Source organism: Cupressus sempervirens, chromosome 3 (genome assembly GCF_028749045.1).
Source record: "Cupressus sempervirens isolate cs-2001-9-10 chromosome 3, ASM2874904v1, whole genome shotgun sequence".
NCBI lineage: Eukaryota > Viridiplantae > Streptophyta > Pinopsida > Cupressales > Cupressaceae > Cupressus > Cupressus sempervirens.
Genome location: NC_143120.1, coordinates 443,800,368 through 443,823,244, shown reverse-complemented (window position 1 = coordinate 443,823,244; position 22,877 = coordinate 443,800,368). Strand labels below are relative to the sequence as shown.

At 36.2% G+C, this 22,877-nt stretch overlaps 2 protein-coding genes and 1 pseudogene across 3 annotated transcripts in view; 2 read left to right on the top strand and 1 right to left on the bottom strand.

Annotated features, from left to right (window-relative positions):
* The window catches only part of LOC149566978 (uncharacterized), a 39,023-nt gene extending 36,420 nt beyond the window's left edge, over positions 1-2,603 (top strand). Inside the window, exons 12-13 of one of the 2 annotated variants that reach the window (XM_089820182.1) lie at positions 81-390; positions 499-2,603. In XM_089820182.1, coding sequence (XP_089676308.1) covers positions 81-390; positions 499-1,763 — 1,575 coding nt within the window. In that variant the 3' untranslated portion in view covers positions 1,764-2,603. Of the gene's footprint in view, positions 1-80 lie in introns of both variants that reach the window. The other variant, XM_089820181.1, reaches the window with a different exon arrangement.
* On the top strand, positions 1,870-18,048 carry LOC149566977 (SNF1-related protein kinase regulatory subunit gamma-1 pseudogene; annotated as a pseudogene).
* Positions 18,049-18,907: 859 nt separating this feature from the next.
* Positions 18,908-20,596, bottom strand: LOC149566976 (uncharacterized). Its single transcript, XM_089816590.1, has 2 exons — positions 20,537-20,596; positions 18,908-20,329 (listed from the first exon to the last, which is right to left on the bottom strand). The coding sequence occupies exons 1-2, from the start codon at positions 20,594-20,596 to the stop codon at positions 18,908-18,910; spliced, it is 1,482 nt and encodes a 493-aa protein (XP_089672716.1).
* Positions 20,597-22,877: the final 2,281 nt, after the last annotated feature.

The following is a 22,877-nucleotide window of genomic DNA, read 5'->3' as shown; positions in this document are numbered from 1 at the left end:
GTTGTTTCTATCATGCCATGTCATAATCACTGATAAATTGATCATTTGCTGACAATTGACACTCTTCCTGCCTTTATCAGGTACGCTCGTATGGTGATCAATTATCAGAGGAAGAGTTTGAAAGGCTTTGTCAAGCTGGAGCTCCAGACTCTCCCAAAAATAATGATATGGGGAAAGATCGTAAAACCAAAAGTGCAGTTAAATCAGGGCCAGCAATAGGTGTAAATGAAGTGGTGCCAGTAAAGCGAGGACGAGGCAGACCAAGGAGGGTACCAATTCCACCTCTTTTGCCAAAAGCTTCTGGTATATGCAGTACAGAGGGCAGTTCATTAGGTATACCAGTGTTGGCTTCTATTAATGAAGTCAATAATCGGTCTAAGAATTCTTCAGGTACACCAGTTTCAGCTTCTATTAACGAAGTCAATAACCATTCCAAAAAGTCTTCAGGTACACCAGTTTCTGTTAATGAAGCCAATAACTGTTCTGAAAATTATTCAGGTACACCAGTTTCAGCTTCTATTAATGAAGTCAATAATGATTCCAAGAATTCTCCAGGTACACCAGTGTCAGCTTCTGTTAATGAGGTCAATAATGAGTTCAAGGTGTCAGCTTCCGTTAATGAAGTCAATAACAAGTCAAATAATTCTTCCATTACACCAGTGTCAGCTTCTGTTAGTGAAGTTGATAACGACTTTAAGAATTCTTTGGTTATACCAGTTTTAGTTTCTGCAAATGAAATCAATAACGAGTCCAGGAATTCTTTGGTTACACCAGTGCCAGCTTCTGTTAATGAAGTTGATAAGAAGTCCAATAATTCTTCAGGTACACCAGTGTCAGCTTCTGTTAACGAAGTCAATAACCAGTCCAAGTATTCTTCATGTACAACAGTGTCAACTGATGTTAATAAAGTCAATCGCCAGTCCAAGAATTCTTCAGATACACCAGTGTCAGCTTCTGTTACTGAACTTAGCAATCAGTTTAAGAATTCTTTAGGTACACCATTGTCAGCTTCTGCTATAGAAGCCAATGACCAGTCCAAGCATTCTTCAGTTATACCAGTGCCAGCTTCTGTCGGTGAGCTCAATAATCAGTCGAAGAGTTCTTCAGATAAACCAGTTTTAGTGTCTGTTATGGAAACTGATGATACTCCTATCATCAATTCTCAGTCAAGGGCTCAAGGGATCTGCAATATTGAAACAGATGTTGATAATACAGCCATATTGGCTGAAAATAGTGAAATAGTCCATGGAGCTAGGAAAGCCAATAAGCATGAAAATAGTGGAATTGAGAAGGAAATAGAAAACTCTACCTGTGGAGATTTGGATGTAAAGAAAAATTTGTTACTGTGTAATGTGGCCATGGAGCATACACCAGACAAGCTGGATAAACAAAAAGAAAGTATGGAGATTGACATGAGCCATCATCAGCAAAGGGATGAGGGATCCATCTTGCTAGGTCCAAATGACATGCAAGAAATAGGTGATGCTCAGAGAAATTCAGAAGCATCTGCTTTAAATGTTCCAAAGGCAGATCCTCTCCATGAAATAGGAAAAGAAGTTGCAGAATGTCAAGAGGATAATGCTGGTTGCATTTTTGATAAAACAGAAAGTGCACATTCAGAACCAAATCTTCCAGAAAATTTGGTCACTATGCATGCAGAGATCGAAACTTGCACTAAACAGCCTGTAGAAGAACCAGTCATGGATCTGAAACCTGTCACCATGGACAAAGTATCCAGTATAAGTGATGCAAATAATAATTGATTTGTGTGACGAGATTGAAAAGCAGTCAAAATCAATACACATCTCCGGGTATGCAATAAAAAACATACCGCTCCAGAATTTGAAGAGTTGTTGGATTATATGGATAATGACAAGCAAACAAACGCTAACAACTATTGTTGAGAAAAACAACGACAGAAAGCTTGCGGAAGGTATTTACTGATGTCAGCTTCTTTGCAAGGCAATAAAATCATATATGGTGTAAAAGAGGGAAGCAAAACGTCGAAAAATTGCTCTTGCTTTGATTGACACTTGTATTCTATTATGTTCTGTTGCGGCTATATATGACTGGTAACAGTTGTGCAAGAGCTCCGATCAGAATCAGGCCTTTTAATAGACATAACTTCTCATCTCAAATTTAATGTTAACTTACCTGGTCATTTTTCGTTGATCAGGTAAGAATAAAGACATTTAATAGGATGGATGAGCAAGTTATTTGTTGTGTACAGTGGTCCTCTTCAAGATCTCATAGCTTTAAGATTTGGCACTCATTGAAATTTGATTTTTTTTCGGTGACCTGGTTTTTCCGTTCTGGTAAGATTCCAAAGAGACGTGTAGATTTCATGGGCCCAATTAACGGCCATAGATCCATCTTCTAAGGAAGGAGGAGCACACATGATGTTTCTTTAAGAATCATTATCTAATAGATAAATATCTTGAGGAAGTCAACTAAGAAACGTAAAACAACCGCTTACATAAAATTATTTTGATTGCAAATCAAGTTCAAGAGCATGTCTCATATGTGTTATGATTAAACATGTGAGCACAGTATGTTTATTGCAAATCAATTTCAAGAGCATTCCTCCCGTGTTTTATGATTAACATGTGATTCATTGACTTAAAGGCAAGTGAAGAGCACTACAATAAATTTTATTAAATCAATAAATATCGTTTAAGGTATCAAGAAGTGAATTTGTGAGCAACTTTATAATTATTTTAAGCGTATCAAATTGTTCTACTTTTTGAAGACAAGTTTTAGTTGGTTAAGTTTGGTTCAATAAATGTTTGAGATTCAAAAGATTTATCTAAAACAAGAGTATTATGTGCTAAGCTGATATTAGCGATAGTGAATATTCATAAGAATATCAGAAACTAATACATAAATAAAACGAAGAATATTTCCAATCTTCTCTCTATGTCAAGGAAACAGGTGTTTTGTCTGTGTGTAGTGCAGGGTGGCTTCAAGATTGGCACTGGTCAGAAGCTTCGAGTGCATGTTGAGTGACAAGCTTGGGCCAAAGTTGGGGTGCTCATTTTTGGGAGTCGTCAAGATCAATATAAAGAGAGGTTCCAACTTTAGCTTGCACATGTTACAGTTACTTTCAATCTACAATGGTTGGGACTAATGATAGTCTATTCTCAACCGATAATCGACTTAAGTGAGAATTAGTTATTTATATATCCTAACATCTAACATACATGTATCATCACAAACTTGGAGAGCGTAGTAATAAAAAGACTTATTACTAAAACCCCTCATTGCCCTCTTTTTCGGAACTTCATGGGTTGGTAATAGATTCTTTTAGAGACCCTAGGTTTCTGATAACAATGTGCTTTTCCCATGTTAAGAGTTTTTTTGTTGCTATTTTTTATTTTTATGTTGACAAAGATCTGATGTTGAGCAATTATGGACTCATGGACTCCTTTTTCCGCAAAATGTTTGAGACTCTCCTTCAAAACTCTTACAAAACCACGTAGAGTGCGTCTAGTGTGAGTTCCTCTTCCTAATCTTCCCCTACATTTTTGGGATAGTTCATGTTTTGAGGCCATTGGTCGTTTCTTATAGGTGGATGATACTATGACCTTTTGGTTCACTCTAGTTTTGCATGCATTCTACTTGACATTGGTATTTCTGTGTCTCTTTTGAGGGTTGTGGTTCTTTGTTTGGGAATAAACCATGTACTTAATGGATAATGAGGGCCTCCCTTTTTGATGTCATCAATGCTTTTCAAAAGGTCACCTAATAATAGATTGTTCTCTTGCATTGTAAAGTTGTCACCAGTTAGTGGAAAGGCATTAATGATGGTCATTTGATTGTCTCGACATCTAATTCTTCTTTTGATGACTCTTCATAGGTTGATGGTGACTCCCCTCAAGAGGATGCTCTTTTGGTCTTCCAAAACCTAGTGGACTCTACCCTAATTGTTGTTGGTGCAACCTTATTTGAATGTATGAACCTTTCTTAGTTTGCTACTCCAATGTGACTGCAACCTTTGGTTGACAATGTGCCAATTTACCAACACTTTGCCCCTTTTTGAAAGTGATGAAGGGTGCTCCCCTTAATACCACACACGATAAAAAATAGAAAAATAACAATTTGCGAGAGCAAAATATGAGCTTATTATCTCTCCATGTGTGGAGTTACAAAACTTAGAAATACAATATGCAAATCCACATGGGTGCCTTCCTTACAATCTTTAGTAAGACAAAGTTGCGAACCACCACCAAAAATTGGCCTAGACAACCGAGAAGCCTTTTTTATATAAGCATTTCCACCATCCAGGAAGGATCTAAAAACTTAACCCTAACTCTTGACGCTGACCAATCTAATATTATATTATTTTATTACACTTTGTTACATAGAATCAACTCAAGACAATTTGCAAATTACACTTTTGGTTAGCCCAACTTCTGGAGACTATAACTTGCAAACCGATGCCTTGATTGGCTATTATAACCCCTTTTGGAAATGGTAGCTCCTGTTCTACAATGATTGATTGTGCACAATTTTGTCATTTGAGGTTTTACCTCATTTTGGAGCCATCTAGGCCTTCAAAATTGAGCTTGACGTTTTGATATAAAAAATTCATATTGAAAATTTACAATAACTTTACTAATACATATGATATGACAATGAAACTCATCTGATAGACTGATATATCTAAGATGAACCTCCACTCATGAAATTAGAACATTTTGAGCTCACATGACCAACTTAATAAAATTAGCAAGTTTTTACAAACAACTTTGCATTGAAATAACCCTTATTGAAAAGATAGAAATAGAAATAGAAATATTTTTGGGTGATGCAACATTTGATAAAGTCTCTCCAAGATGCTCCTACATCAGAAAGTCTCTCCAAGAGGGTTCCACCACTTGCTATAGGAAATTTATAGTAATAGTAACACTTGTACAATTGTTTTGATGAAGGATTCTGTTGCTGTCTCTGATGTTTCAAATGATGTCCTTATGGTGGTGACCAAGAATGTTGCAGCAGTCCCTTCTTTGATTGTTGTAACTATTGATTCATTTGATGCCTCTCTTGCAGCTTTGTCTCAGGCTGGTGTTGTTATCCCTTTTGCTATGGTCTAGAAATCGTGTGGTGGTGTTGTTTCTTCTCTTGCCGCAAGGGTGTTGGGGGTTGGTTGCGGAGTTGATGACCTTGTATGGCAGAAGGCTGCTGGGATGGACAATAGTAAAAGGAAAAAAAGTCAAGCTCTCCAATCCTTCGTTTGATATGTCTTTATGTTCTCAGAAGATGGGATTGAAATGTAAATCTTGAGGCTTGGTTTTGTATTAGGTTTCAGGTCCTTTCAAAACCTGTTGCTCACCTATTCTTTTGACACTGTCCCTTTTTGTTTGGCTCACCTGGCCTTTTTGGCTTGTTGTTTCTTTGTAGTTTGTCATGGTTTAGGACTTAATGCCTATTTCTTTTGCAACCATGGGGTTTTATGCACCCATTTCAAAACCTGTCTTGGTTGGTAGAAGTGTACTGTGTTACCTGTGAGGCCACCTTATTTTGGTTGGTGACCTGTTTCTCCTTTGGTCTATTGTATCTTTTGTTCGAGCTACATTGAAAGTATTTTGATTTGTAAAGGATTTCAGACACCCTTCAAAACCTATTTTCCTTAATAAATATGCTTGGACAATTGTTTGATGGCATAGGAAAATCATTCTTCAAGTTTTCATTCTCCTACCCACATTGTGAGTGAGCTATTTACCAATTCTTGAGTTTGTTAATCACCATTCTACTAGTGTTATTAATGGTTTGTCCCTTACCTTGTTGTAAATAACCTTATTATCATTTAATACCCGTCTCAAAAGAATCATGCTTATGATTGATGCCAAAGCTAAAGCTATTTGATTGAAGATATTGGGCAAAGGTAAATGTCTCAAAGGGCTGATTAGCGAGAGCTTCCTAGGTAGGGATGAGACCTTGAGATCTACTCTCCACCAAATTGTGTAAAGTTTGGGACAAGCCATGCTAATGTCATTATTCACGTTAAAAAAAGTTCTCAACACACTACAGTTTATAAGAGGCTTTATTTGGTTCCTACAATCTAAAAAACAAGGTAAATGTCTTAGACAACCAAGTTGTCTTTGATCGAAATGTGGAAAGTGCTCAACCATTTAAGCATGTGCACAGAGACCACATAGGGGAAAATAAAAGTGGTAAAGCCTTTTTAATATTGAGTAGAGAAAAAGTCTATAATGTTAGATAATAATAACAAAGACCTAGAGTTAGTAGATTCCTAAATGATGTTACATAGACTACCAATGCTAGCTAGGACTACTATGCCCAAAAGGAAGGAAAACCTATCTAGGTAAATCAATATAAAAATTGATGATATGATCAAGGTCATCTTTATCATCCTAGCCATAGTAGTCCAACTTGGACTCTACAACTTTGTTGACCTAATTTTCAAAAAAAAATTAGGACAAGGCAAAAGCTTTGGAAAATTGGCAATAACTTGCCAAAGTCGTCAAAATTTTGAAAATATGTTCTCATAAATAGTCTTAAAAAACACAAACACACATTGGACTTGTATAACATATTAGGAATTTTCATCATACATAATCAAAGACTGAGTTAAAATATTTATTATAGATAAAAAAACAAGTGCAACCTTTGAATAAGTTTGAGTTCAATACGTTGTCGTATACCACAAGAGAACTACCTTTTAATACAAATTAAGTTCCAAATTTTGGTATGAATGAAAACTAGAAATTGTAAATTTCATTTATGATTAAAGCTCAAAAGACTTTGTTGTCGTTGTGTGGATGTTTAGTGTTGTGTATGACTAAAGCTCAAAATAGTTTGTTGTTGTGTGGGCGAGCAATTACAACATTCTGAACAAGTGCCCTGGTAGGTGGATTAGGCTATTTTATTGAGGGGATTCCCTATGTTGAATGAAAACCCCGCTTATTCCTCATTTGTTGCCACTCCTACCTCTCACTCAATTGCTTGTCTCTCCAACTAAACTAAGTGATTATAAGTAAAGAATGGATCAATATCAATATCAACACAATTAGGTTGAGCAATCTAATCTAAGGAATACAGATTAATGCTACTCAAGTCTAGTGCTTCATGTGAACCTTGACCTTGTACCTTATTTTCATGCAATAGAAGGTTGCATTACACATAGAAAAGATTTTTTAAGAACTCTTGACTTAATATATGGTGCTTTTGAGTCAACTTATAGTGCATTTTTTTGCGAATGGCGTAAAAAACAAGTTGCACTTAAAATTAGAAACTTTATGAGGCTAGGATAACATATGGATAAAAAGCCTTTGAAGATTAGGCATTGGGTCACTAAACTTCCCACCACAACCTATGAAGATAAACATTGTCAGTTTTTGGTAAAGATTTTCAATAAATGTAAAGAGGGAAATAAATGGTAAAATAATATTGAATTTATTTTTCTGTACTTCACAACACAGTGGCTCTTTTATAAATGCAATCATGTGGAAAAAACAATGGTCCATTGGGCCTTCTTGTATAAGGCCTCGAAGGTTCTCGTCGGCAACTAATTTTTGAATATTTTATCTAGGTCAACAAGAACCTCTACATGCAGTTTGAAAGTAGGGAATATATAAAACTTGGGGTTTGAAAAGTAGGCAACAACATGAATTTGTTGGTGGAGTCTCTGGTCAATTATTTGCCACATGGCTTTACATTTAATTTTCCTGACCCATATACATGTTGAGCCACCTCTTTGGCCTTATTTATGGCCTAATATAGATACCCCATGGGGGTTCGATTCCCATTTACTATTCATAGAACCCTCATTGATGATTCTACTACTAGTACATAATTTTTTCAAAGAAAAACAATGTTAGAAATTGTATAGTAAGAAAATGGGATCACATAAGATTCTAGTTCCCACAATCCTAAGGAACATTTGGAATACAATAACACCATAAGATGAATATGATTACCACCACTTGATTGAAGGATGCCAATGTAATATTTATGCTCTCGAAGTTTCTATTTATTTATTGCTTAGAATTGAGGAGGAGATAATTAATGTTTTTATACAAATGATTAAACAAGATAAGAAATGAACTTAATGAGCTATAAATAATGTATAAATGGCAATTATGAGGGATTTTTGTTCACCTAGAATGAAGATAGGAAGAATGCTGACACCTGTAACTATAAATATGAGATCTCCCAACTGACACCTAACGACAAGCTAAATTTGACCTAGATCTTGGACGTAGATAACAACCACATTATTTTGTACCCTAATACTAGAGTTGGGATAGACAAAATTGGAACTGTCTTAGGAATAAGTAGAGGTGTTTTGCGAAGTCTCAAGGAGAAGGTAAATCATCTAGCTTGGAGAAGAGGATGAAGTGTAGGAGTAAATTTTGAGAAGGGTGTTGTCACAAAAGTTTTCACCCACGTCCAAATTTTTTACCTAAGGACAACCTTGTGAAACATGGAAACAACCTCCAAGCTATGGGACTTGAACTATGAGGTTGAGTCTCTAGAGAAGGCCGACTTCCTTTATGATTAGGGTGCACCTAACTACTCTTGGAGAGGAAAAGGGAGAAAGAATGCATAGAAGAAAATCTACCTATTCTAACCTAAAGGGGTGATGCACCAAAATAGAGTGTTCAAACCAATCTCTGCCCATACATGCACTATTGAACCATCATGACACCAAAAGATATACACATTCAAACTTGCTTTAATCTAAAAATCATATACAGATTAGAAAACCCAAATGAATGACACAAGGAAAGAGAGGATTCACTTATATACTATTCATAGGCCAAAAGAGATACAATCATAGAAGATTACAGATATCTACAATACACCAGTGAGAGGAAAATAGTTATTGCACTTTACATTAGTGGTTGAAGGAGATAAGGTAGAATGTCATATAGTTCAGAGGAAAAGGGAATTTACACATGAAATTGTAGAGCAATATCAGGGAAGTTAGAGAAGAGTCGACTAGAACAAAATCTACAAAAATTGCCTTTATAGTTCAGGCATAACTGAGATGTCCTCTAACTAAAGTTACTCCACAACCACCTCCATTAAGTCTTACAAAGAATAATCATGGAGATCTGAAGAAAATCTGATCTGAGCATAGATCCAGATGCAATGATATATGATCTTTGTTGAAACAAGGCCCTGAGAAGATAGAAATGATGCCACTAAATTGTCTGACCAAGTAGATAGATCAACTAGGGTGGTGGAGTGTTCTCCTAGGATTAGCAGTCATTCAAGGGTGGTTGGCATTGATCACAAGGATCAGATCGCACAACAAAACTCAATTTTCCCTGTTTCTAGCTCATGAATCAGCGAAGTCAATAGGTCAACCTAACTCTGTCACTAGGATGAGCGAAGTGGGCTAGTAGTTTCATTTTATTTTTCCACCCCGCAAGGTCTCCACGTGGTTGACCAACATCTTCTTTACTAACTGTGCTACCTCCTTAAAATCCTGACCGTGACAGTCACATAACCACTAGCTCATTTGTTAATACCTTAACTGTAATGTATTTCCCCAGGCCCGCAAGGACACCTATCCCTCAGGCACTTCCCCACATTGGTTAACTTCCTTGTAACTTCATAATGTGGCAAAGCCCTGATCGTTGATCTCTGTGAGATCAACGATCGTCAAAGACCCCCATATTACTGTGTTTGCTCTTCAAAATTTTGGGCCGATGAAACATCGACATCTAACTCAACCTGACCCGGCCCTAACTGGCATCACCCTAGAGACCCACACAATAAATTGGTCCCACAGAGACATGCGGTAGCAAGGCACTTGCCCGCATTATTTAATTTCCTTGCATCTTGTTAATGTGGGGAAGCGCCAACCCTTGATCTTCTTTAAATCTATGGTGATCATAAAATCATGCTGGACTGCATACCTAGTTAGCTAGATGGGCCAATGAAATGCCTCCATTGTACTCTGACTCACCTAACAACTGCCACCAAGGATGAGTCGTCATCACCTTCTAAGAAAGGTGGGCCCACCAGCCACGCATCACAAAGGGGCATGCCAGCATTGTTTAACATCCTTGCAACTTCATCTTGCGGGCATGCACTAGCCACTGATATGATTGCATCAGACAATGGATCTTGCTACTGAATAGAATATCACCTTTTCAAACCCACGTGTTCTAACAAGTGCCACAACAAAAATATTTATTCCTCTTGAGGAGAGCGGGCCTAGGATGTCACATCATGCCACGCGTTGCAAGGGCGCATACTTGCATTCCTTAACTACCTCACATCTTCATATTGTGGGCATGCACCAGCCATTGATCTCGATAGATGTAATGGTGGAAGGTACAACTGGGAACATGGGATGTCATGGGACATGTGTCACAAAGTGGCATGCCTGCATTGTCAGAAAGCCTAACAAAAGACAAAATGCAAGAATGCGGGAACCAATTGAACTGCCAACTCACCCTGCCACCTTTTCCACCCTATCTACAGCTGCTCAAAGAAGATGGACCCACCTACCACGCGGCCAAAAAGCACTTACTTGCATTGTCAGGAAGTTTGACAGAACTTTGAATGTGGGAAAGCGGGTGCCAATAGAATCGCCAGTTGGACTAACCTTCCTCCTTTCTGCAGCCCACAAGAAGAACTTGGACCCATTGATTCACATGTTGCAAAGGGGCTTCCCCGCATTACGCAAAGGTAGTGCATTTTCAAAATGCGAGAAAGCACCCACTATAGATTTGTGCTAGATCTGATGGCGCAGAAAGTGCAGGCCAGCGAAAACATATTTAGGAAATAAGAAAATACAATAAGGTTTTATCGTTTTATTTTTTTGATATTTCCAAGCCATTTAAATAATATAAAAGTGGGGGAGAGACTGTTGGGTGGGATTAAGCATTCGAATTCAAATTTTTTGGCGAGAGGCAAAAAATGGATAACAAAGGGCTAGTAACTAAGGCTTGGTAAACCAAGAGATTTCTTGGTGGGCTTGTGAGCACAATTTGAGATTTCCTTGAGGTTTTCTACCATAGTTTGGATCTGGACTAGTTGGGATTAGTGTGGAGTTGGATCTTGAGCGATCTTGTTGAACTATTTTTTAATTTCTTTTTGTATTTTTCCCTAACCCGAAAGGTCGTGCAATCAGACATATTGCATGTAAATAGTTGATTTATGAATAAAGTGTTGTGATTTGGTATCAGATCTTGCACTTGTATTTTGTTTCCATTGTGTAGTTATTTGCAAGGATCTGGATTACCTCTAGAAGGGGTACCTTTGGATTCTCGTTGCATCAAGTGGTATCAAAGCACAGTTGTTCTTGAGTGTGTAGACCAAGCGTCCAAGTTGAGGCAGTTTGCACTAGGACTTGGGTGAAGGCTGGAAGATAAGGTTGATCTCGTGGAGCTGTTCGATCTTTTGGATTTATGGATTCATTACTTTGGGTTTGCAAAGGATCTTGGAAGATGCCTCCAAGAAGATTGGACCGTAGGGCAATTGATGATCTTAGTGATGTTGTGGAGGAAAGGATCTCAGAGAAGATTAAAGCAAAATTCTAATATGAGATTGCATTGATGAAGAGTGACATGATTACCAAAATTGTAAGTGTTATAGGTGGTGTATCTTGGATATGAGGAAGTTTCTGAAAACTTTTAAGTTTCTAGATCGAGTGGTGAGCACATAATTGATTGTGTGAAGAGAAATATGAGAAATAGGGTTGGTTAGTTTGCTAGACCTAGATCTCAATTAAAACTAAAGCATAAGATGGAGGTTTTTAATTTCTTGGGTACGTTGAATCCTGAAGACCTGATTAATTAGATTGGTGAATGTGAACACTACTTTGAGTTAGAGGATATTGGATATCCACTTAGAGTAACGTTGGCATAAATGGAATTAAAAGGGCATGCTACTCTTTGGTGGAAAGAAATGCAAAGAAACAGAGAGGAGGAAGGTGAAATGAAGATCGCTAGATGGAGGTTGATGGTAACTAAGTTGAAGGCTAAGTTCATTCCTACTGATTATGGACTTGATTTATTCAAGAGGTTATAGAATTTGAAGCAGAAAGATATGACTATGAAAGATTATATCAAGGAGTTCTACAAGTTGACTATTCGCTCTGGGTATAGAGAATTGTCAAAGGAGAAGGTAGCTAGGTGCATTAATTGTTTGAGATTCAATATCCAAGATGAGGATGGTATATTGAAGATTGATTCAATTGAGGATGCTTATCAATATGCCCTAAAGGTAGAAGATAAGTTGAAGAGGAAAAATAAAGGTAACTCTAGAGGGAAGGAGAAGCAGGATAGCTCAATAAAAGCTAAACTGAGTGAAGAAGATGAACCATAACCTATTGACTAGACGAGAAGGATAGGCAAAGGTTATTTTCTACAAATTTGGAGAAGTAGGACATATATTTTATGAATGTCCAAAGGTTGGCGACAAAAGAGTTGTTGTGAATGACGTTGAAGGCCATGCCAGTCAACCTAAGCAAGGAGAGAGTTTGCTAGCTCAGCGAGTACTAGTTTGTCAAAGGACACAAGATTCTTGTGAGAGGACTAGTTTGTTCAGGACTCGTTGTAAGTCTGGTGGTAAAGTCTACAATATGATTATGGATGGTGGTAGCATTGACAACCTTGTTGCTAAGGAGATGGTTCAAAAACTCAGTTTGAAAAGAATGAAACATCCTTATCCTTATAGAGTTGGTTGGTTGCAAGGTGAACATGCTTTAGAAGTGAGGGAGCAATGCCTTGTTGATTTCTAGATTGGAAAGTATAAGGATCAAGTGTTGTCTGATATTGTCGACATGAACATTTGTCATGTGTTGCTTAGTATACCTTGGTATTATGATTGCAGGGTTGTGCATGATTATGTCAAGAATTTGTTTTCCATTGTGAAAGGTGGTAGAAAGAATTCCCTAATTCTTTTACAAAATGAAGAGCTCGGTAGGAGGAACCTGAGTTTTGCTAGCCGAGTTGGGTTAAAGGATTCTAGTAAGGTTGGAGATCAACATGGAAAGTAGACTTGTAGTACACTGCGGATGGATGTGAAGAAGTAGAAGAAGATCAAGGGAACGAGTGTACAAGTTGAGGACTTAGAGGATATGTATGTGAAGAACCAATTTGGCATTTATGTGTTGAATCCCAAAAGATGTTCTTCTAGCTACTGAAAACTCTGATGTAGAAGCATCCTTGGTGGGCTTGCATTCCTGCATGTTGGTGTGGTTTGACCTTGGAGTTGGAGGACTTGGTCAAAGAATGAAGTGTGAATCAATTGATATTGAGTTGGTTTGGTTGTTGTGTTAACCAAGTAACTTGGTTAATGAAGATGTTTGGCGATACTTGGGGTACTCAGCAAATACAGGGAGCTCGGTTTGCACTGGGAGCTTGACAGTAGTGTTTCCCGAGTCAGCTTCGTCTATGAAGGGGCTCGGCTACTTTTGGAGGACTCAACACATACTGGTGCTTGGTTACTGAAGGAACTCGATTATGTCTAGTGAAATGCTAACACTCGGCATGGTTTTCTCTAACACTCGGTTTGGTCTTGGTCCCTGTGGTGCCCGAGTTGTTTGTGAGCTGACTTTTAGCATTTAATTTGTGTATGGGTATTTAATTTATGTTGTAGCCAACTTGTGGCTTATGCAAACATTTAATGTAAGGTTTTATTTTAATTTGTAATGGGCTAGGCTTACTTGTGGCTTAGTTGGGTATAAGTAGGGGTATTTTGTGGAGTCTTGAGGAGAAGGTAGATCATCCAACTTGGAGAAGAGGATGAAGTGTACGAGAAAATTTTGAGAAGGGCTAGTAGCCAAGGCTTGATAAACCAGAAGATTGCTTGGTGGGCTTGCAAGCACAAGTTGAGATTTCCTCGAGGTTTTTTGCCATAGTGTGGATTTAAACTGGTTGGGATTAGTGTGGAGTTGGATCTTGATGAGGGATCTTGTTGAACTGCTTTGTAATTTCTTTCTGTATTTGGAACTAACCAAGAAGACCTTACAATTGGGCATATTACATGGAAACAGTTTATTTATGAATAAAGTGTTGTGATTTGTTATCAAATCTTGCCTTGGTGTTATGTTTCCACTATGTAGTTATTTGTAGGGATCCAGATTACCTCCAGTAGGGGTACCTTTGGATCCTTGTTGCATTAGTCTCTCATCTTATCACTCACATTAATAGGAGAATTGAAGTCCCCCATAACAAGCCAAGGCTCATTAAGTAAGAACTTTGTAAGATCTCCAAGCCTTTCCTAGAAACCCAAACTATCATTTTTAGTATTGGGTGCATATATATTTGGAAGAATCGAGAGATATTTTTCTCTAATGTGAGTAAACTTAGTACAACTAATGTTATTTTCAGAAAAATGACCTCACCTTGAATAAGGAAGTCATTCCAAAACACAAACAACAACACCTGAAGCTCCCCTCGAGTCACAACCAACCACTTTCCCATTTTTGAATAAAGAGAGCATTTCCATTTGTCTTTAGACATTTTAGTTTCTTGAATCATAACAACATCCAGTTTGTAGTCCCAAATAACATTCCTCAGCACATGTTTTTGTGATGCGCCTTCAAACACCTTACGTTCCAAGACATAATCTTCATTTAGAATGTGGCGAGAAGATTTCTTGGATGGTTTTTGGTTTTTCATCCACAATGTCTTGTTTGCTTGCAAACTCCCTTGCCTCCTTTTTTGATTTTGTACATGTCCAAGCTTCTTACACAAGAATTAAAAAAATGGGGTGACTTTGTCAACAAAGGCTGGCACTTACTATTTAGTCTTCAAAGGAGCTCAAAAAAGATAGATTCAGCCTCTTAGAATCTTTGCACTCCATATCTCTGCAAGAAAAGTTGGGTGCAAGAACATAAGACACCTCTTATGACAAAAGGGGGCCTTGATAATCATTGACTAGATCCTTATTTTCAACAAACTTCACTACGCTTGCTCTTGTTAACTTTGGTATCAAAATGTGAATCTTTTTCTCCCATAGGTTACAAAGATTTTAATAGATAAAAATTGTTCTATTTTAAATTGGTCACCCTTTTCAAATGGTTGTGCACCATGTTTTCAATAACTGCACAAGTTTTATAATTGCTTCCATATTATTTATTTTACTCTTTGATTAATGATTGTATTGAAAATTATACCAAACAAATCTATCCTTAAAATAAAACAAAAATATGATTCCAATCATTCAAAGTAAACTGGTGTTACTATCTGAAACCAAAATGTAAATGGTGCAAATTTGAAATTCAAAAAAACAAAATTAAATACATTAGTACTTATTATTAATCATTAATATAGATAGCTTAAATATATTTGGTATAACAAAATTAATCCAATAGAGAACTTGAAATGGTGCAAAAACTTAAATTTTCAAGTAATCAATATTAATATCAACATTTCAATCTGAGAAGGCCTTTAATGTCATCTTTCAATTAGAATTATACTTTCAATCATTCAAGGACAATTGGTGTTACTATCTGAAACAAAAATTAAATTATACAAATTTGAAATTCAAATAAACAAGATTAAATACATTAATACATATTCTTAATCATTAATATAAATTACTTAAATTAAACAAAATTAAGCAAATACCAAACTTACTATTAAAAAAATTAATTTTTATTTTAACAGTATAAATATCAATATTTCAGAATGCCCTAGTGCCATCTTTCAACTAGAAATTTTATATAATAAAAGATTTCCTCTTAATATGTTTAGATACCTTTGAAAATCAGCTATATTACACTTGTTCAAGAAATAGAATACAACCAACAAGAATGTTGAATGTTTAGATGGGTACCAATGGAAAGACGAATGAATCTAAATACTACAAAATTATGCATTTCGGCTTTCCTAACTATACATCCTCATTGAATTTCTCAAATGAGTTCATTGATTTCCCAGGTAGTTGGTTATGCATCTTTTTTAAACTTTGGCCATCTCTCCTCTTACCACTACCAGTTCTTTAAGACACTCTTGTAAGTCAACTTGTAAACTTTTGATGGTATTCCCCTTACCTGCAAGCTATATATAAAATATATCATAGCATTAGTATTCATTATCTAGAAGAAACATACTGATCTTCAAAAGTAAGCATAATGTTCTTTTGACATTCTAAATATAATAATGCTCTTCAAAAGTAAGTATAATCTTCTTTTGACATTCTAAATAGAAACAATTGAAAGCATGAAAACACATACTTGATTTTCCAAGTCTTTCTCTTTCTGATTTGAGCTACTGAGGCTACCTTGTAGGCTTTCAATGTTACTTCTCAAAACCTCTTGACCCCTTACCAAAATTGTACATTCAGCTCGAAGTTGTTCTATATCAATTGCATTGGAAAATAACTTTTCCCTTAGAATCTTGACAAGCAAATTTTTTGCTCTTAGTTCATGTTGAACTTGTTTGAACCCCTCCTCATTCTGAAATAGCAATCAAATATTATTAGTTGATGGTAAAAGTACCTCTTAGTTATCAAGACAAAGTAGCTGAGATACTAAATGTTACTGATAATAGAAGAAAGAGTACATAAAAATAGAGATGGCAAAGTCTAAATGAACCATCCTTCTACCAACAATATTGGAACCAAACATATACATAAGCTCTAACCTAAAATTCTGAGTTTGTCATCATATCTAGCATTAGAGTTTGAAGATGTACGATAAAACTTGAAGAAATAAGAACATGGGAAAGGAGAAATAAAGGTAATTAGACAGTAGTTTAATGGGGGTCTATAGTTTTATTTTTCAGTATGTTGCCTGACTTTTGGTCACCCATCATTTTTCAATGTCAAGTCAGTTTGGTGTCTAGGTCTAAGTCCTTCATAGGTAGGCCATCCTTGTCGGGTTTCCCTTTCTCTTGACCTCTCATTTATTTGCCAGGTGGGTTGGTTTAAGTGTTGTCATGTCGGGTAGGTGATAGCTCCTAGTCCGGCAAGGATATCATGTTTTATTGATGACCTTCTTAGATAAAGGATATACAAATCTTTCTTATTTCAGAGATTCATGAAGCAGTATGTGCAATCCAGAAAGACATTTAGTTACTAAGGGCTCTGCAAATTTGGAAGATCTCCAGTGGTAGAGATCAATTCAGATGCCAGTCTTGCTGAAGTGGTCGAATTGCTTGCCAAGAACAAGATATTGAGTGCACCAGTAAGGGATATAAATGCGCCAGATGATGCAACTTGGATTGACAAGTATATCGAGATTGTTGAGTTTGTAGGAATCTCTGCGTGGTTACTTCAACAGTCTCAAGTGTTTGGAATAAACTCATATCCTAAAGCTGATGCTGCAAAGGGAGGTCACTTCTTTGAAATGTTGACATCCTCAAAATTCTATGGGGAGACAAAGGTCAAAGACATATCAGGATCCTTCCGTTGGGCTCCATTCCTATCTGTACAGCCATCTGACTCATTTTTTACAATGCTTCTCTTGCTTTCGAAGTACAGGATGAAGAGCCTCCCTGTGGTTCACATAGGTGAGGGAAAGATTGAAAAAATTGTTACACAGTCTGCTGTAGTGCATATGCTTTCTAAGTGTGTCAGACTCCCTTGGTTTGAGACCTGGGGAAACAACACACTTTCAGAACTTGGCCTTCCAGTAATGAAACCGGATCAAATGGTCAAGTTGATTGAAGATCAACCTGTTCTCCAAGCATTCAAATTGATGAGTGAAAAGCGTGTAGGAGGGCTTCCAATTATTGAGAAAGAAGGAAAGAAAGTTGTGGGGAACATAAGTTTAAGGGACATCCAGTTTTTGCTGATGGCCCCTGAGATATATAAAGAATTCAGATCGGTTACAGCAAAGGTCTTCTGTACGACAGTTAGATCTCACCTCTGGTTAAAGCAAGAGGCATCATCTCCCTTGGAACACGTGATCACGTGCGAAAAGACTGATACTATTGAAAATGTCATATTGAAGTTGGATAATGCAAGAATTCAAAGGATCTATGTTGTTGATAGTCATGGCAATTTAGAGGGTGTTGTAACTCTGCGGGATATTATATCAACATTTGTTCAGGAACCTCCTGGATACTTCGGAGATTTCTTATAGCAGGTGGTGCCATTACCCAGGAATAGCACTGTGTGAAGATTTCTTTGTATATAATATTGTAGATCTGGTAAAGAGGGAATATCATACCCAAGACAGACCACGATCACAGACTGCCCGTGTTTGCAGTTATAGGGTTCTTGAATTCATTAAAAACTTTAAACGGGAAGCATATGATCCGTTGGTTGTATCTTTCAGACCTTACCATGACAAAAATAAGATGACATTATCTGTCATTGATCAGCTCAAGATGGAAACAAACATTGGACAACATAGTGGTGAAAAAGAAACAAATGATTATTCAACCTTTGAAAGATGATGAAGGTAACACAAAAGATGAAAACTGTCATGCTGAGGATTCTGATAGCTTGGAAAAATCTAAAATTGAACAGAATGAAATAGATATATGAATATCCTCGCATCTCATCCTATGATGGTACGGAGTGAACTTGCTACTCAACCAGCAAATTCTGTCTCTAAAACTCTGGATTCGGTGAAGTTGACTATCGAAATTAATAAAGAGAACAATTCTATAGAACTTTCTGAAACCAGACAAGCTGTGGGGTCGGGGAAACTGAGCATGGAACTCGAGTTACGCATAGATACAAGGAATTCAGCCATGCCATGTACTAGAATACTAGATGGTGGTTTCATCAAAGGGACAGATAGTCTGAGCCATACATTGTAGTTAGTTCCACATGTCAAAAATCTGCACACTTTATCATTACCAAAACTGAAAACGATTTGCTAAAAAATAAAATTTATAAGATTTTTCCTTAAATTTAAGACGCAAAACTTCTAAGCTGAAGCACAGTAAAACATTCATAAGACTGCTCGCCTTAAACTTTTCCAAAAAGAACTATTGAATTTATATTATGGGCTAAATTATCTCTAAGCCACCAGTCTCTCTAAAGCTGGATAAAAATGCAAAAACCTCAAGATAACAAAAGAAATAGTTCCAATTACCTCTATATGTTGTTGCTCTTCTTGATATGCCTCTGAATTTTCAACAGAATCTTGCTTGAGAGATTCATCACAGGAAATATGAGATTTTTCTTTCAAGATTTCTTCTTGCCTATGCACACTTTCCTTCCAAGATTCAACCTTTTTCCTTAAACTTTGAGCCATCACGTCCAATTCAAGGACATGATCTCTTTCTTGTCCAGAAGTCAACATACCCTTTGAGTGTTCCCCTTCATTGATTTCCCACACCCTTTTAACAAAACCAAGCAACTTGAAAGAAAGCTGAACATTCTCATCCAGCAATGGGAATGCCTGAGCTTGTAGAGTATGAAGGAAATCCCAAAATTCTTGATCAAGTTTGATCAATCCAATACTACTACTTTTCTCTTTACTTCTCACCCTCTCAAGAAGGCTGCCATTGTTCTTCCTCAGAGCTTCAGTTTCCAACCTGCAATTCTCTAAATCCTTGCGCAACCCATGTTCTATACCAACCAATCTGAGTTGTTCCTTCTGTAGCTCGATAATACGAACATCTTTTTCTTTTTCTTGTGGATTATTATTCACATCATTGTCTAATTGTAACCACAATCCTGCAATTGTTGTTTCCTGATTTCTACAAAGTCTGTGCAATCTAACAACCGATTTCTGCAACTCAGAATTTTCCCTTTCCTTTTCCCTCAAGATTCTCTTGTTTGAATCCCGCTCATCTTCTACTTGTTTAGCCTTATTGACAGATTCTGAAAGGATTTCCCTTAATTTCATAATCTCATCCTCCGCATCTTTAAATTTGTTTCTCAAATCATCCATAACCATGGTTTTTGCATGAATTTCCTCTTTATTCAAAGAAGAAACTTCTCTTGCCAATTTCACATTTCTTTTCCCCAAATTTTTTATTCTCCCTCTCATCTTTCTCTCGTCGGCCCTAATTTTTTCCAGAACAGAAGCCCATTCATTCGATCTCCTATCAATCTCCTTTTCTAATTTTTTCTGCAGATCATTCTTCTCAATCTCCAATATCTTTGTTCGAGATTCCAACTCTTTCTCAATCAAACTGCGGGCACCAATTGCCAGAGATCTTTCTTTTTTGCGGCTCTGAATTTCAGATGAAACCCTAATTGCTAAGTTCTTTTTTTCTTCACATACTTCTCTCAGTCTTCTCCACAAAAAATCTGCATTTTTCTTCATAGAATCGGATCCGGTGCGTTCATACAAATCCATCGATTCTAACTCTTGTGAAATCAATACAACCTGTTCTTCAGCTGCTTTGGCTCTTCTTTCCAGACCTTCATCTGTATCTTCTTCTTCTGTACGCTCCTTCTCTTTGGCCAAATGACTTCTTTTTCTGCTAATCTTCGATTGAGACAGCAGTTTTCATGAAAATAAACTCCACACAACACTAGCAATAACCTGTAAAAAAACATAAATTCCATATCATTTCAACAAACTTGTTAATGCGTACAATGTTCTTGAAAAATTTAAGGTCGGTATTTAAATATGGGGTTTAAACCGGTTGATAATGCAGTTAACATGTAAATAGGTGAAGAGTGTATGTCTAACCAGTAGAATCCACAGAATCCAGTGAAATCTGTTGAAATAACCCTCTAAAACCTTCTCCATGTTCAACTGCGAAGCTTTTACAAAACTACGTATACAAAAGGAAAATCGCCTCAGTTTTTTTTCAAATAAACAAGAGGTGAAATGATATGCTGCTGTGAGTTTCTTATATTAGTGAAATTTCCCGACCGACTGGCTGTTTCTAAATGATATGCTGCTGTGAGTTTCTTATATTAGTGAAATTTCCCGACCGACTGGTTGTTTCTAAATGATATGCTGCTGTGAGTTTCTTATATTAGTGAAATTTCCCGACCGATTGGCTGTATGCTGCTGTGAGTTTCTTATATTAGTGAACTTTCCCAGACCGACCGGCTGTTTCTAAATTTCCCGCTTGATTTTTACTATTTTCACGCTCGATTTCTTTTTTAAAAAAAGGGCTATAATATGGATTTGTGTGTGTGGCTATATAGGGGCTTTTGTTCGTCAACCCCTTGTTTTGGTGATTCTCACCTCCACAAATAGCCAATATAATAGAAAAAAGTGTGTATTGCTCACAAATCAGGAGTATATTTGAATTGTTATGAACTAAAGTGCATAAATGCAATGTAAGATCTACCGTAGTCTATATGCACCACAATAATACATTGCAAGTCTCTTATCTAGGAGGTCTTGGGTTCAAGACCCGAGCTTGATAAATAATAACAATATTTTTTTTGATAGACATTTTTTTACCCCAATTGTCTCCTCATTGATAACCTTGATTAAATATTTTATCCTTCACTACATAACTTGTATCGCAATCTTGACTAAGATCTTTTGTCAGATGTCTTAAGTTGAATGAAAACTTTGTTATCATTATTAAATAAGAATTGTTTGATAAAATGAATAATATTTATTATATATGCCTTCAAATCAGAAATATATATTATATATCTGCAAAATAAAAGATCTTCAAAAGGTTTTCTGGAATTAAGTACAAGTTTAATCTTACAACCATAAATATCCAGAGCAACATATAACTCCAATACTAAATTAAAAAAACATCATATTAATCAATAAGTCTATTTCCAAATCCAAAAGTCTATTTGTGAAGAAGGTAAAAACTAGGATAAAATAGGATTAGTCTAGGAAAGAAAGCCTTTCCATTTTTGGTGTAATCTGAGAAGAAAAGTTCACAGGTTACACCAACAAAAGAGGAAGCTGTCCCATCGAAGACGATCTGTCAACAAAGACAACCTCAAACAATCTTAAATGGAGCTTCAAAAAAAATTCATTGTTCAAATGGAGCCTTGTTAAAGTATATCTTACCAAGGAAAATATATAGGCCAAACCCATTTTTTAACAAGGAAACAATTCTGAAGACATACAATACCAAAAAGTGAGAGAAATGAACAAAACGACTAACTCCTATAGCTATCAATGAATCGTCAATACACTAAACCTAAACATGAAAACATGAAGACAAAAAGAATTGCCATACTTTAGAGGCCAAGGCAAAGTTGTTTATGGGGATATCGTAATGTTTGGGAAATCTTGATTCTCAAACATATGATATCACTAAAAACCTCATTCCCTTAAAAGGATCCAATACTCTGTAATAAGACCGGAAAAAGAAAAATAAGAAGTCAAGGATAACAAAGAAATGCTAAACCCTAGCCAAGATTACTATACTAGATAATGGGCATCACTGCCAAAACAACATTTAGTTTTTTCTGACAAGAATACTACAAACTAGAGTTTCTAAAAATGAGAGCCGTAGATAAGGAAAAGCAATGATATAAGAAAAAAAATGCACGATTTTAAAGAAACTGAAAAAGGAACTGAGTGTTAGAAAGATAAAACTACATCTAAATAATAACATTCAGAGGAAGGGATAATGATTTGATATTGGTTTTATAACAACTAAGAATCTTTAATCAATCCTTTAAAGGGATTATGTTAAACATTTTAATTCAAGAGAAGATAATTCAATTTGAAGCAATAATGATCAGTTTGATTATATACTCTTTTTGAGATCTTTAAAGATAACAAATTGATATAGTTAAATTGAATGATTTGATTCTTTTGCAATTGTTCTAAAAGTTTACAAATTCTTATCTAAATTTGGCAATAATAATGGCTACCCCCAATCAGAACAATACTTATGAATAAACATACCCAAACTTACTAATAATCGATAGAGGCTTTCTATCATAAAATTTATTATAAATGTTGATATGACACCTATTGTTATTGAATTTAAATTAGTCTAAAATTTAAATCTTAAATCAACTGTATTTGTTCAAAGCCCATGATTTCTTTCACTATAGAGACCAATTAACAATCAAAGAAATCAAAATAAAAA

Bases quoted from the DNA above. Each gene is read 5' to 3' on its own strand.
- LOC149566976 (XM_089816590.1), bottom strand. From the start codon at position 20,596: ATGGAGAAGGTTTTAGAGGGTTATTTCAACAGATTTCACTGGATTCTG. The intron at 20,330-20,536 runs GTTAGACATACA...TCTCAATCGAAG, and splicing joins GGATTCTGTGGATTCTACTG to ATTAGCAGAAAAAGAAGTCA.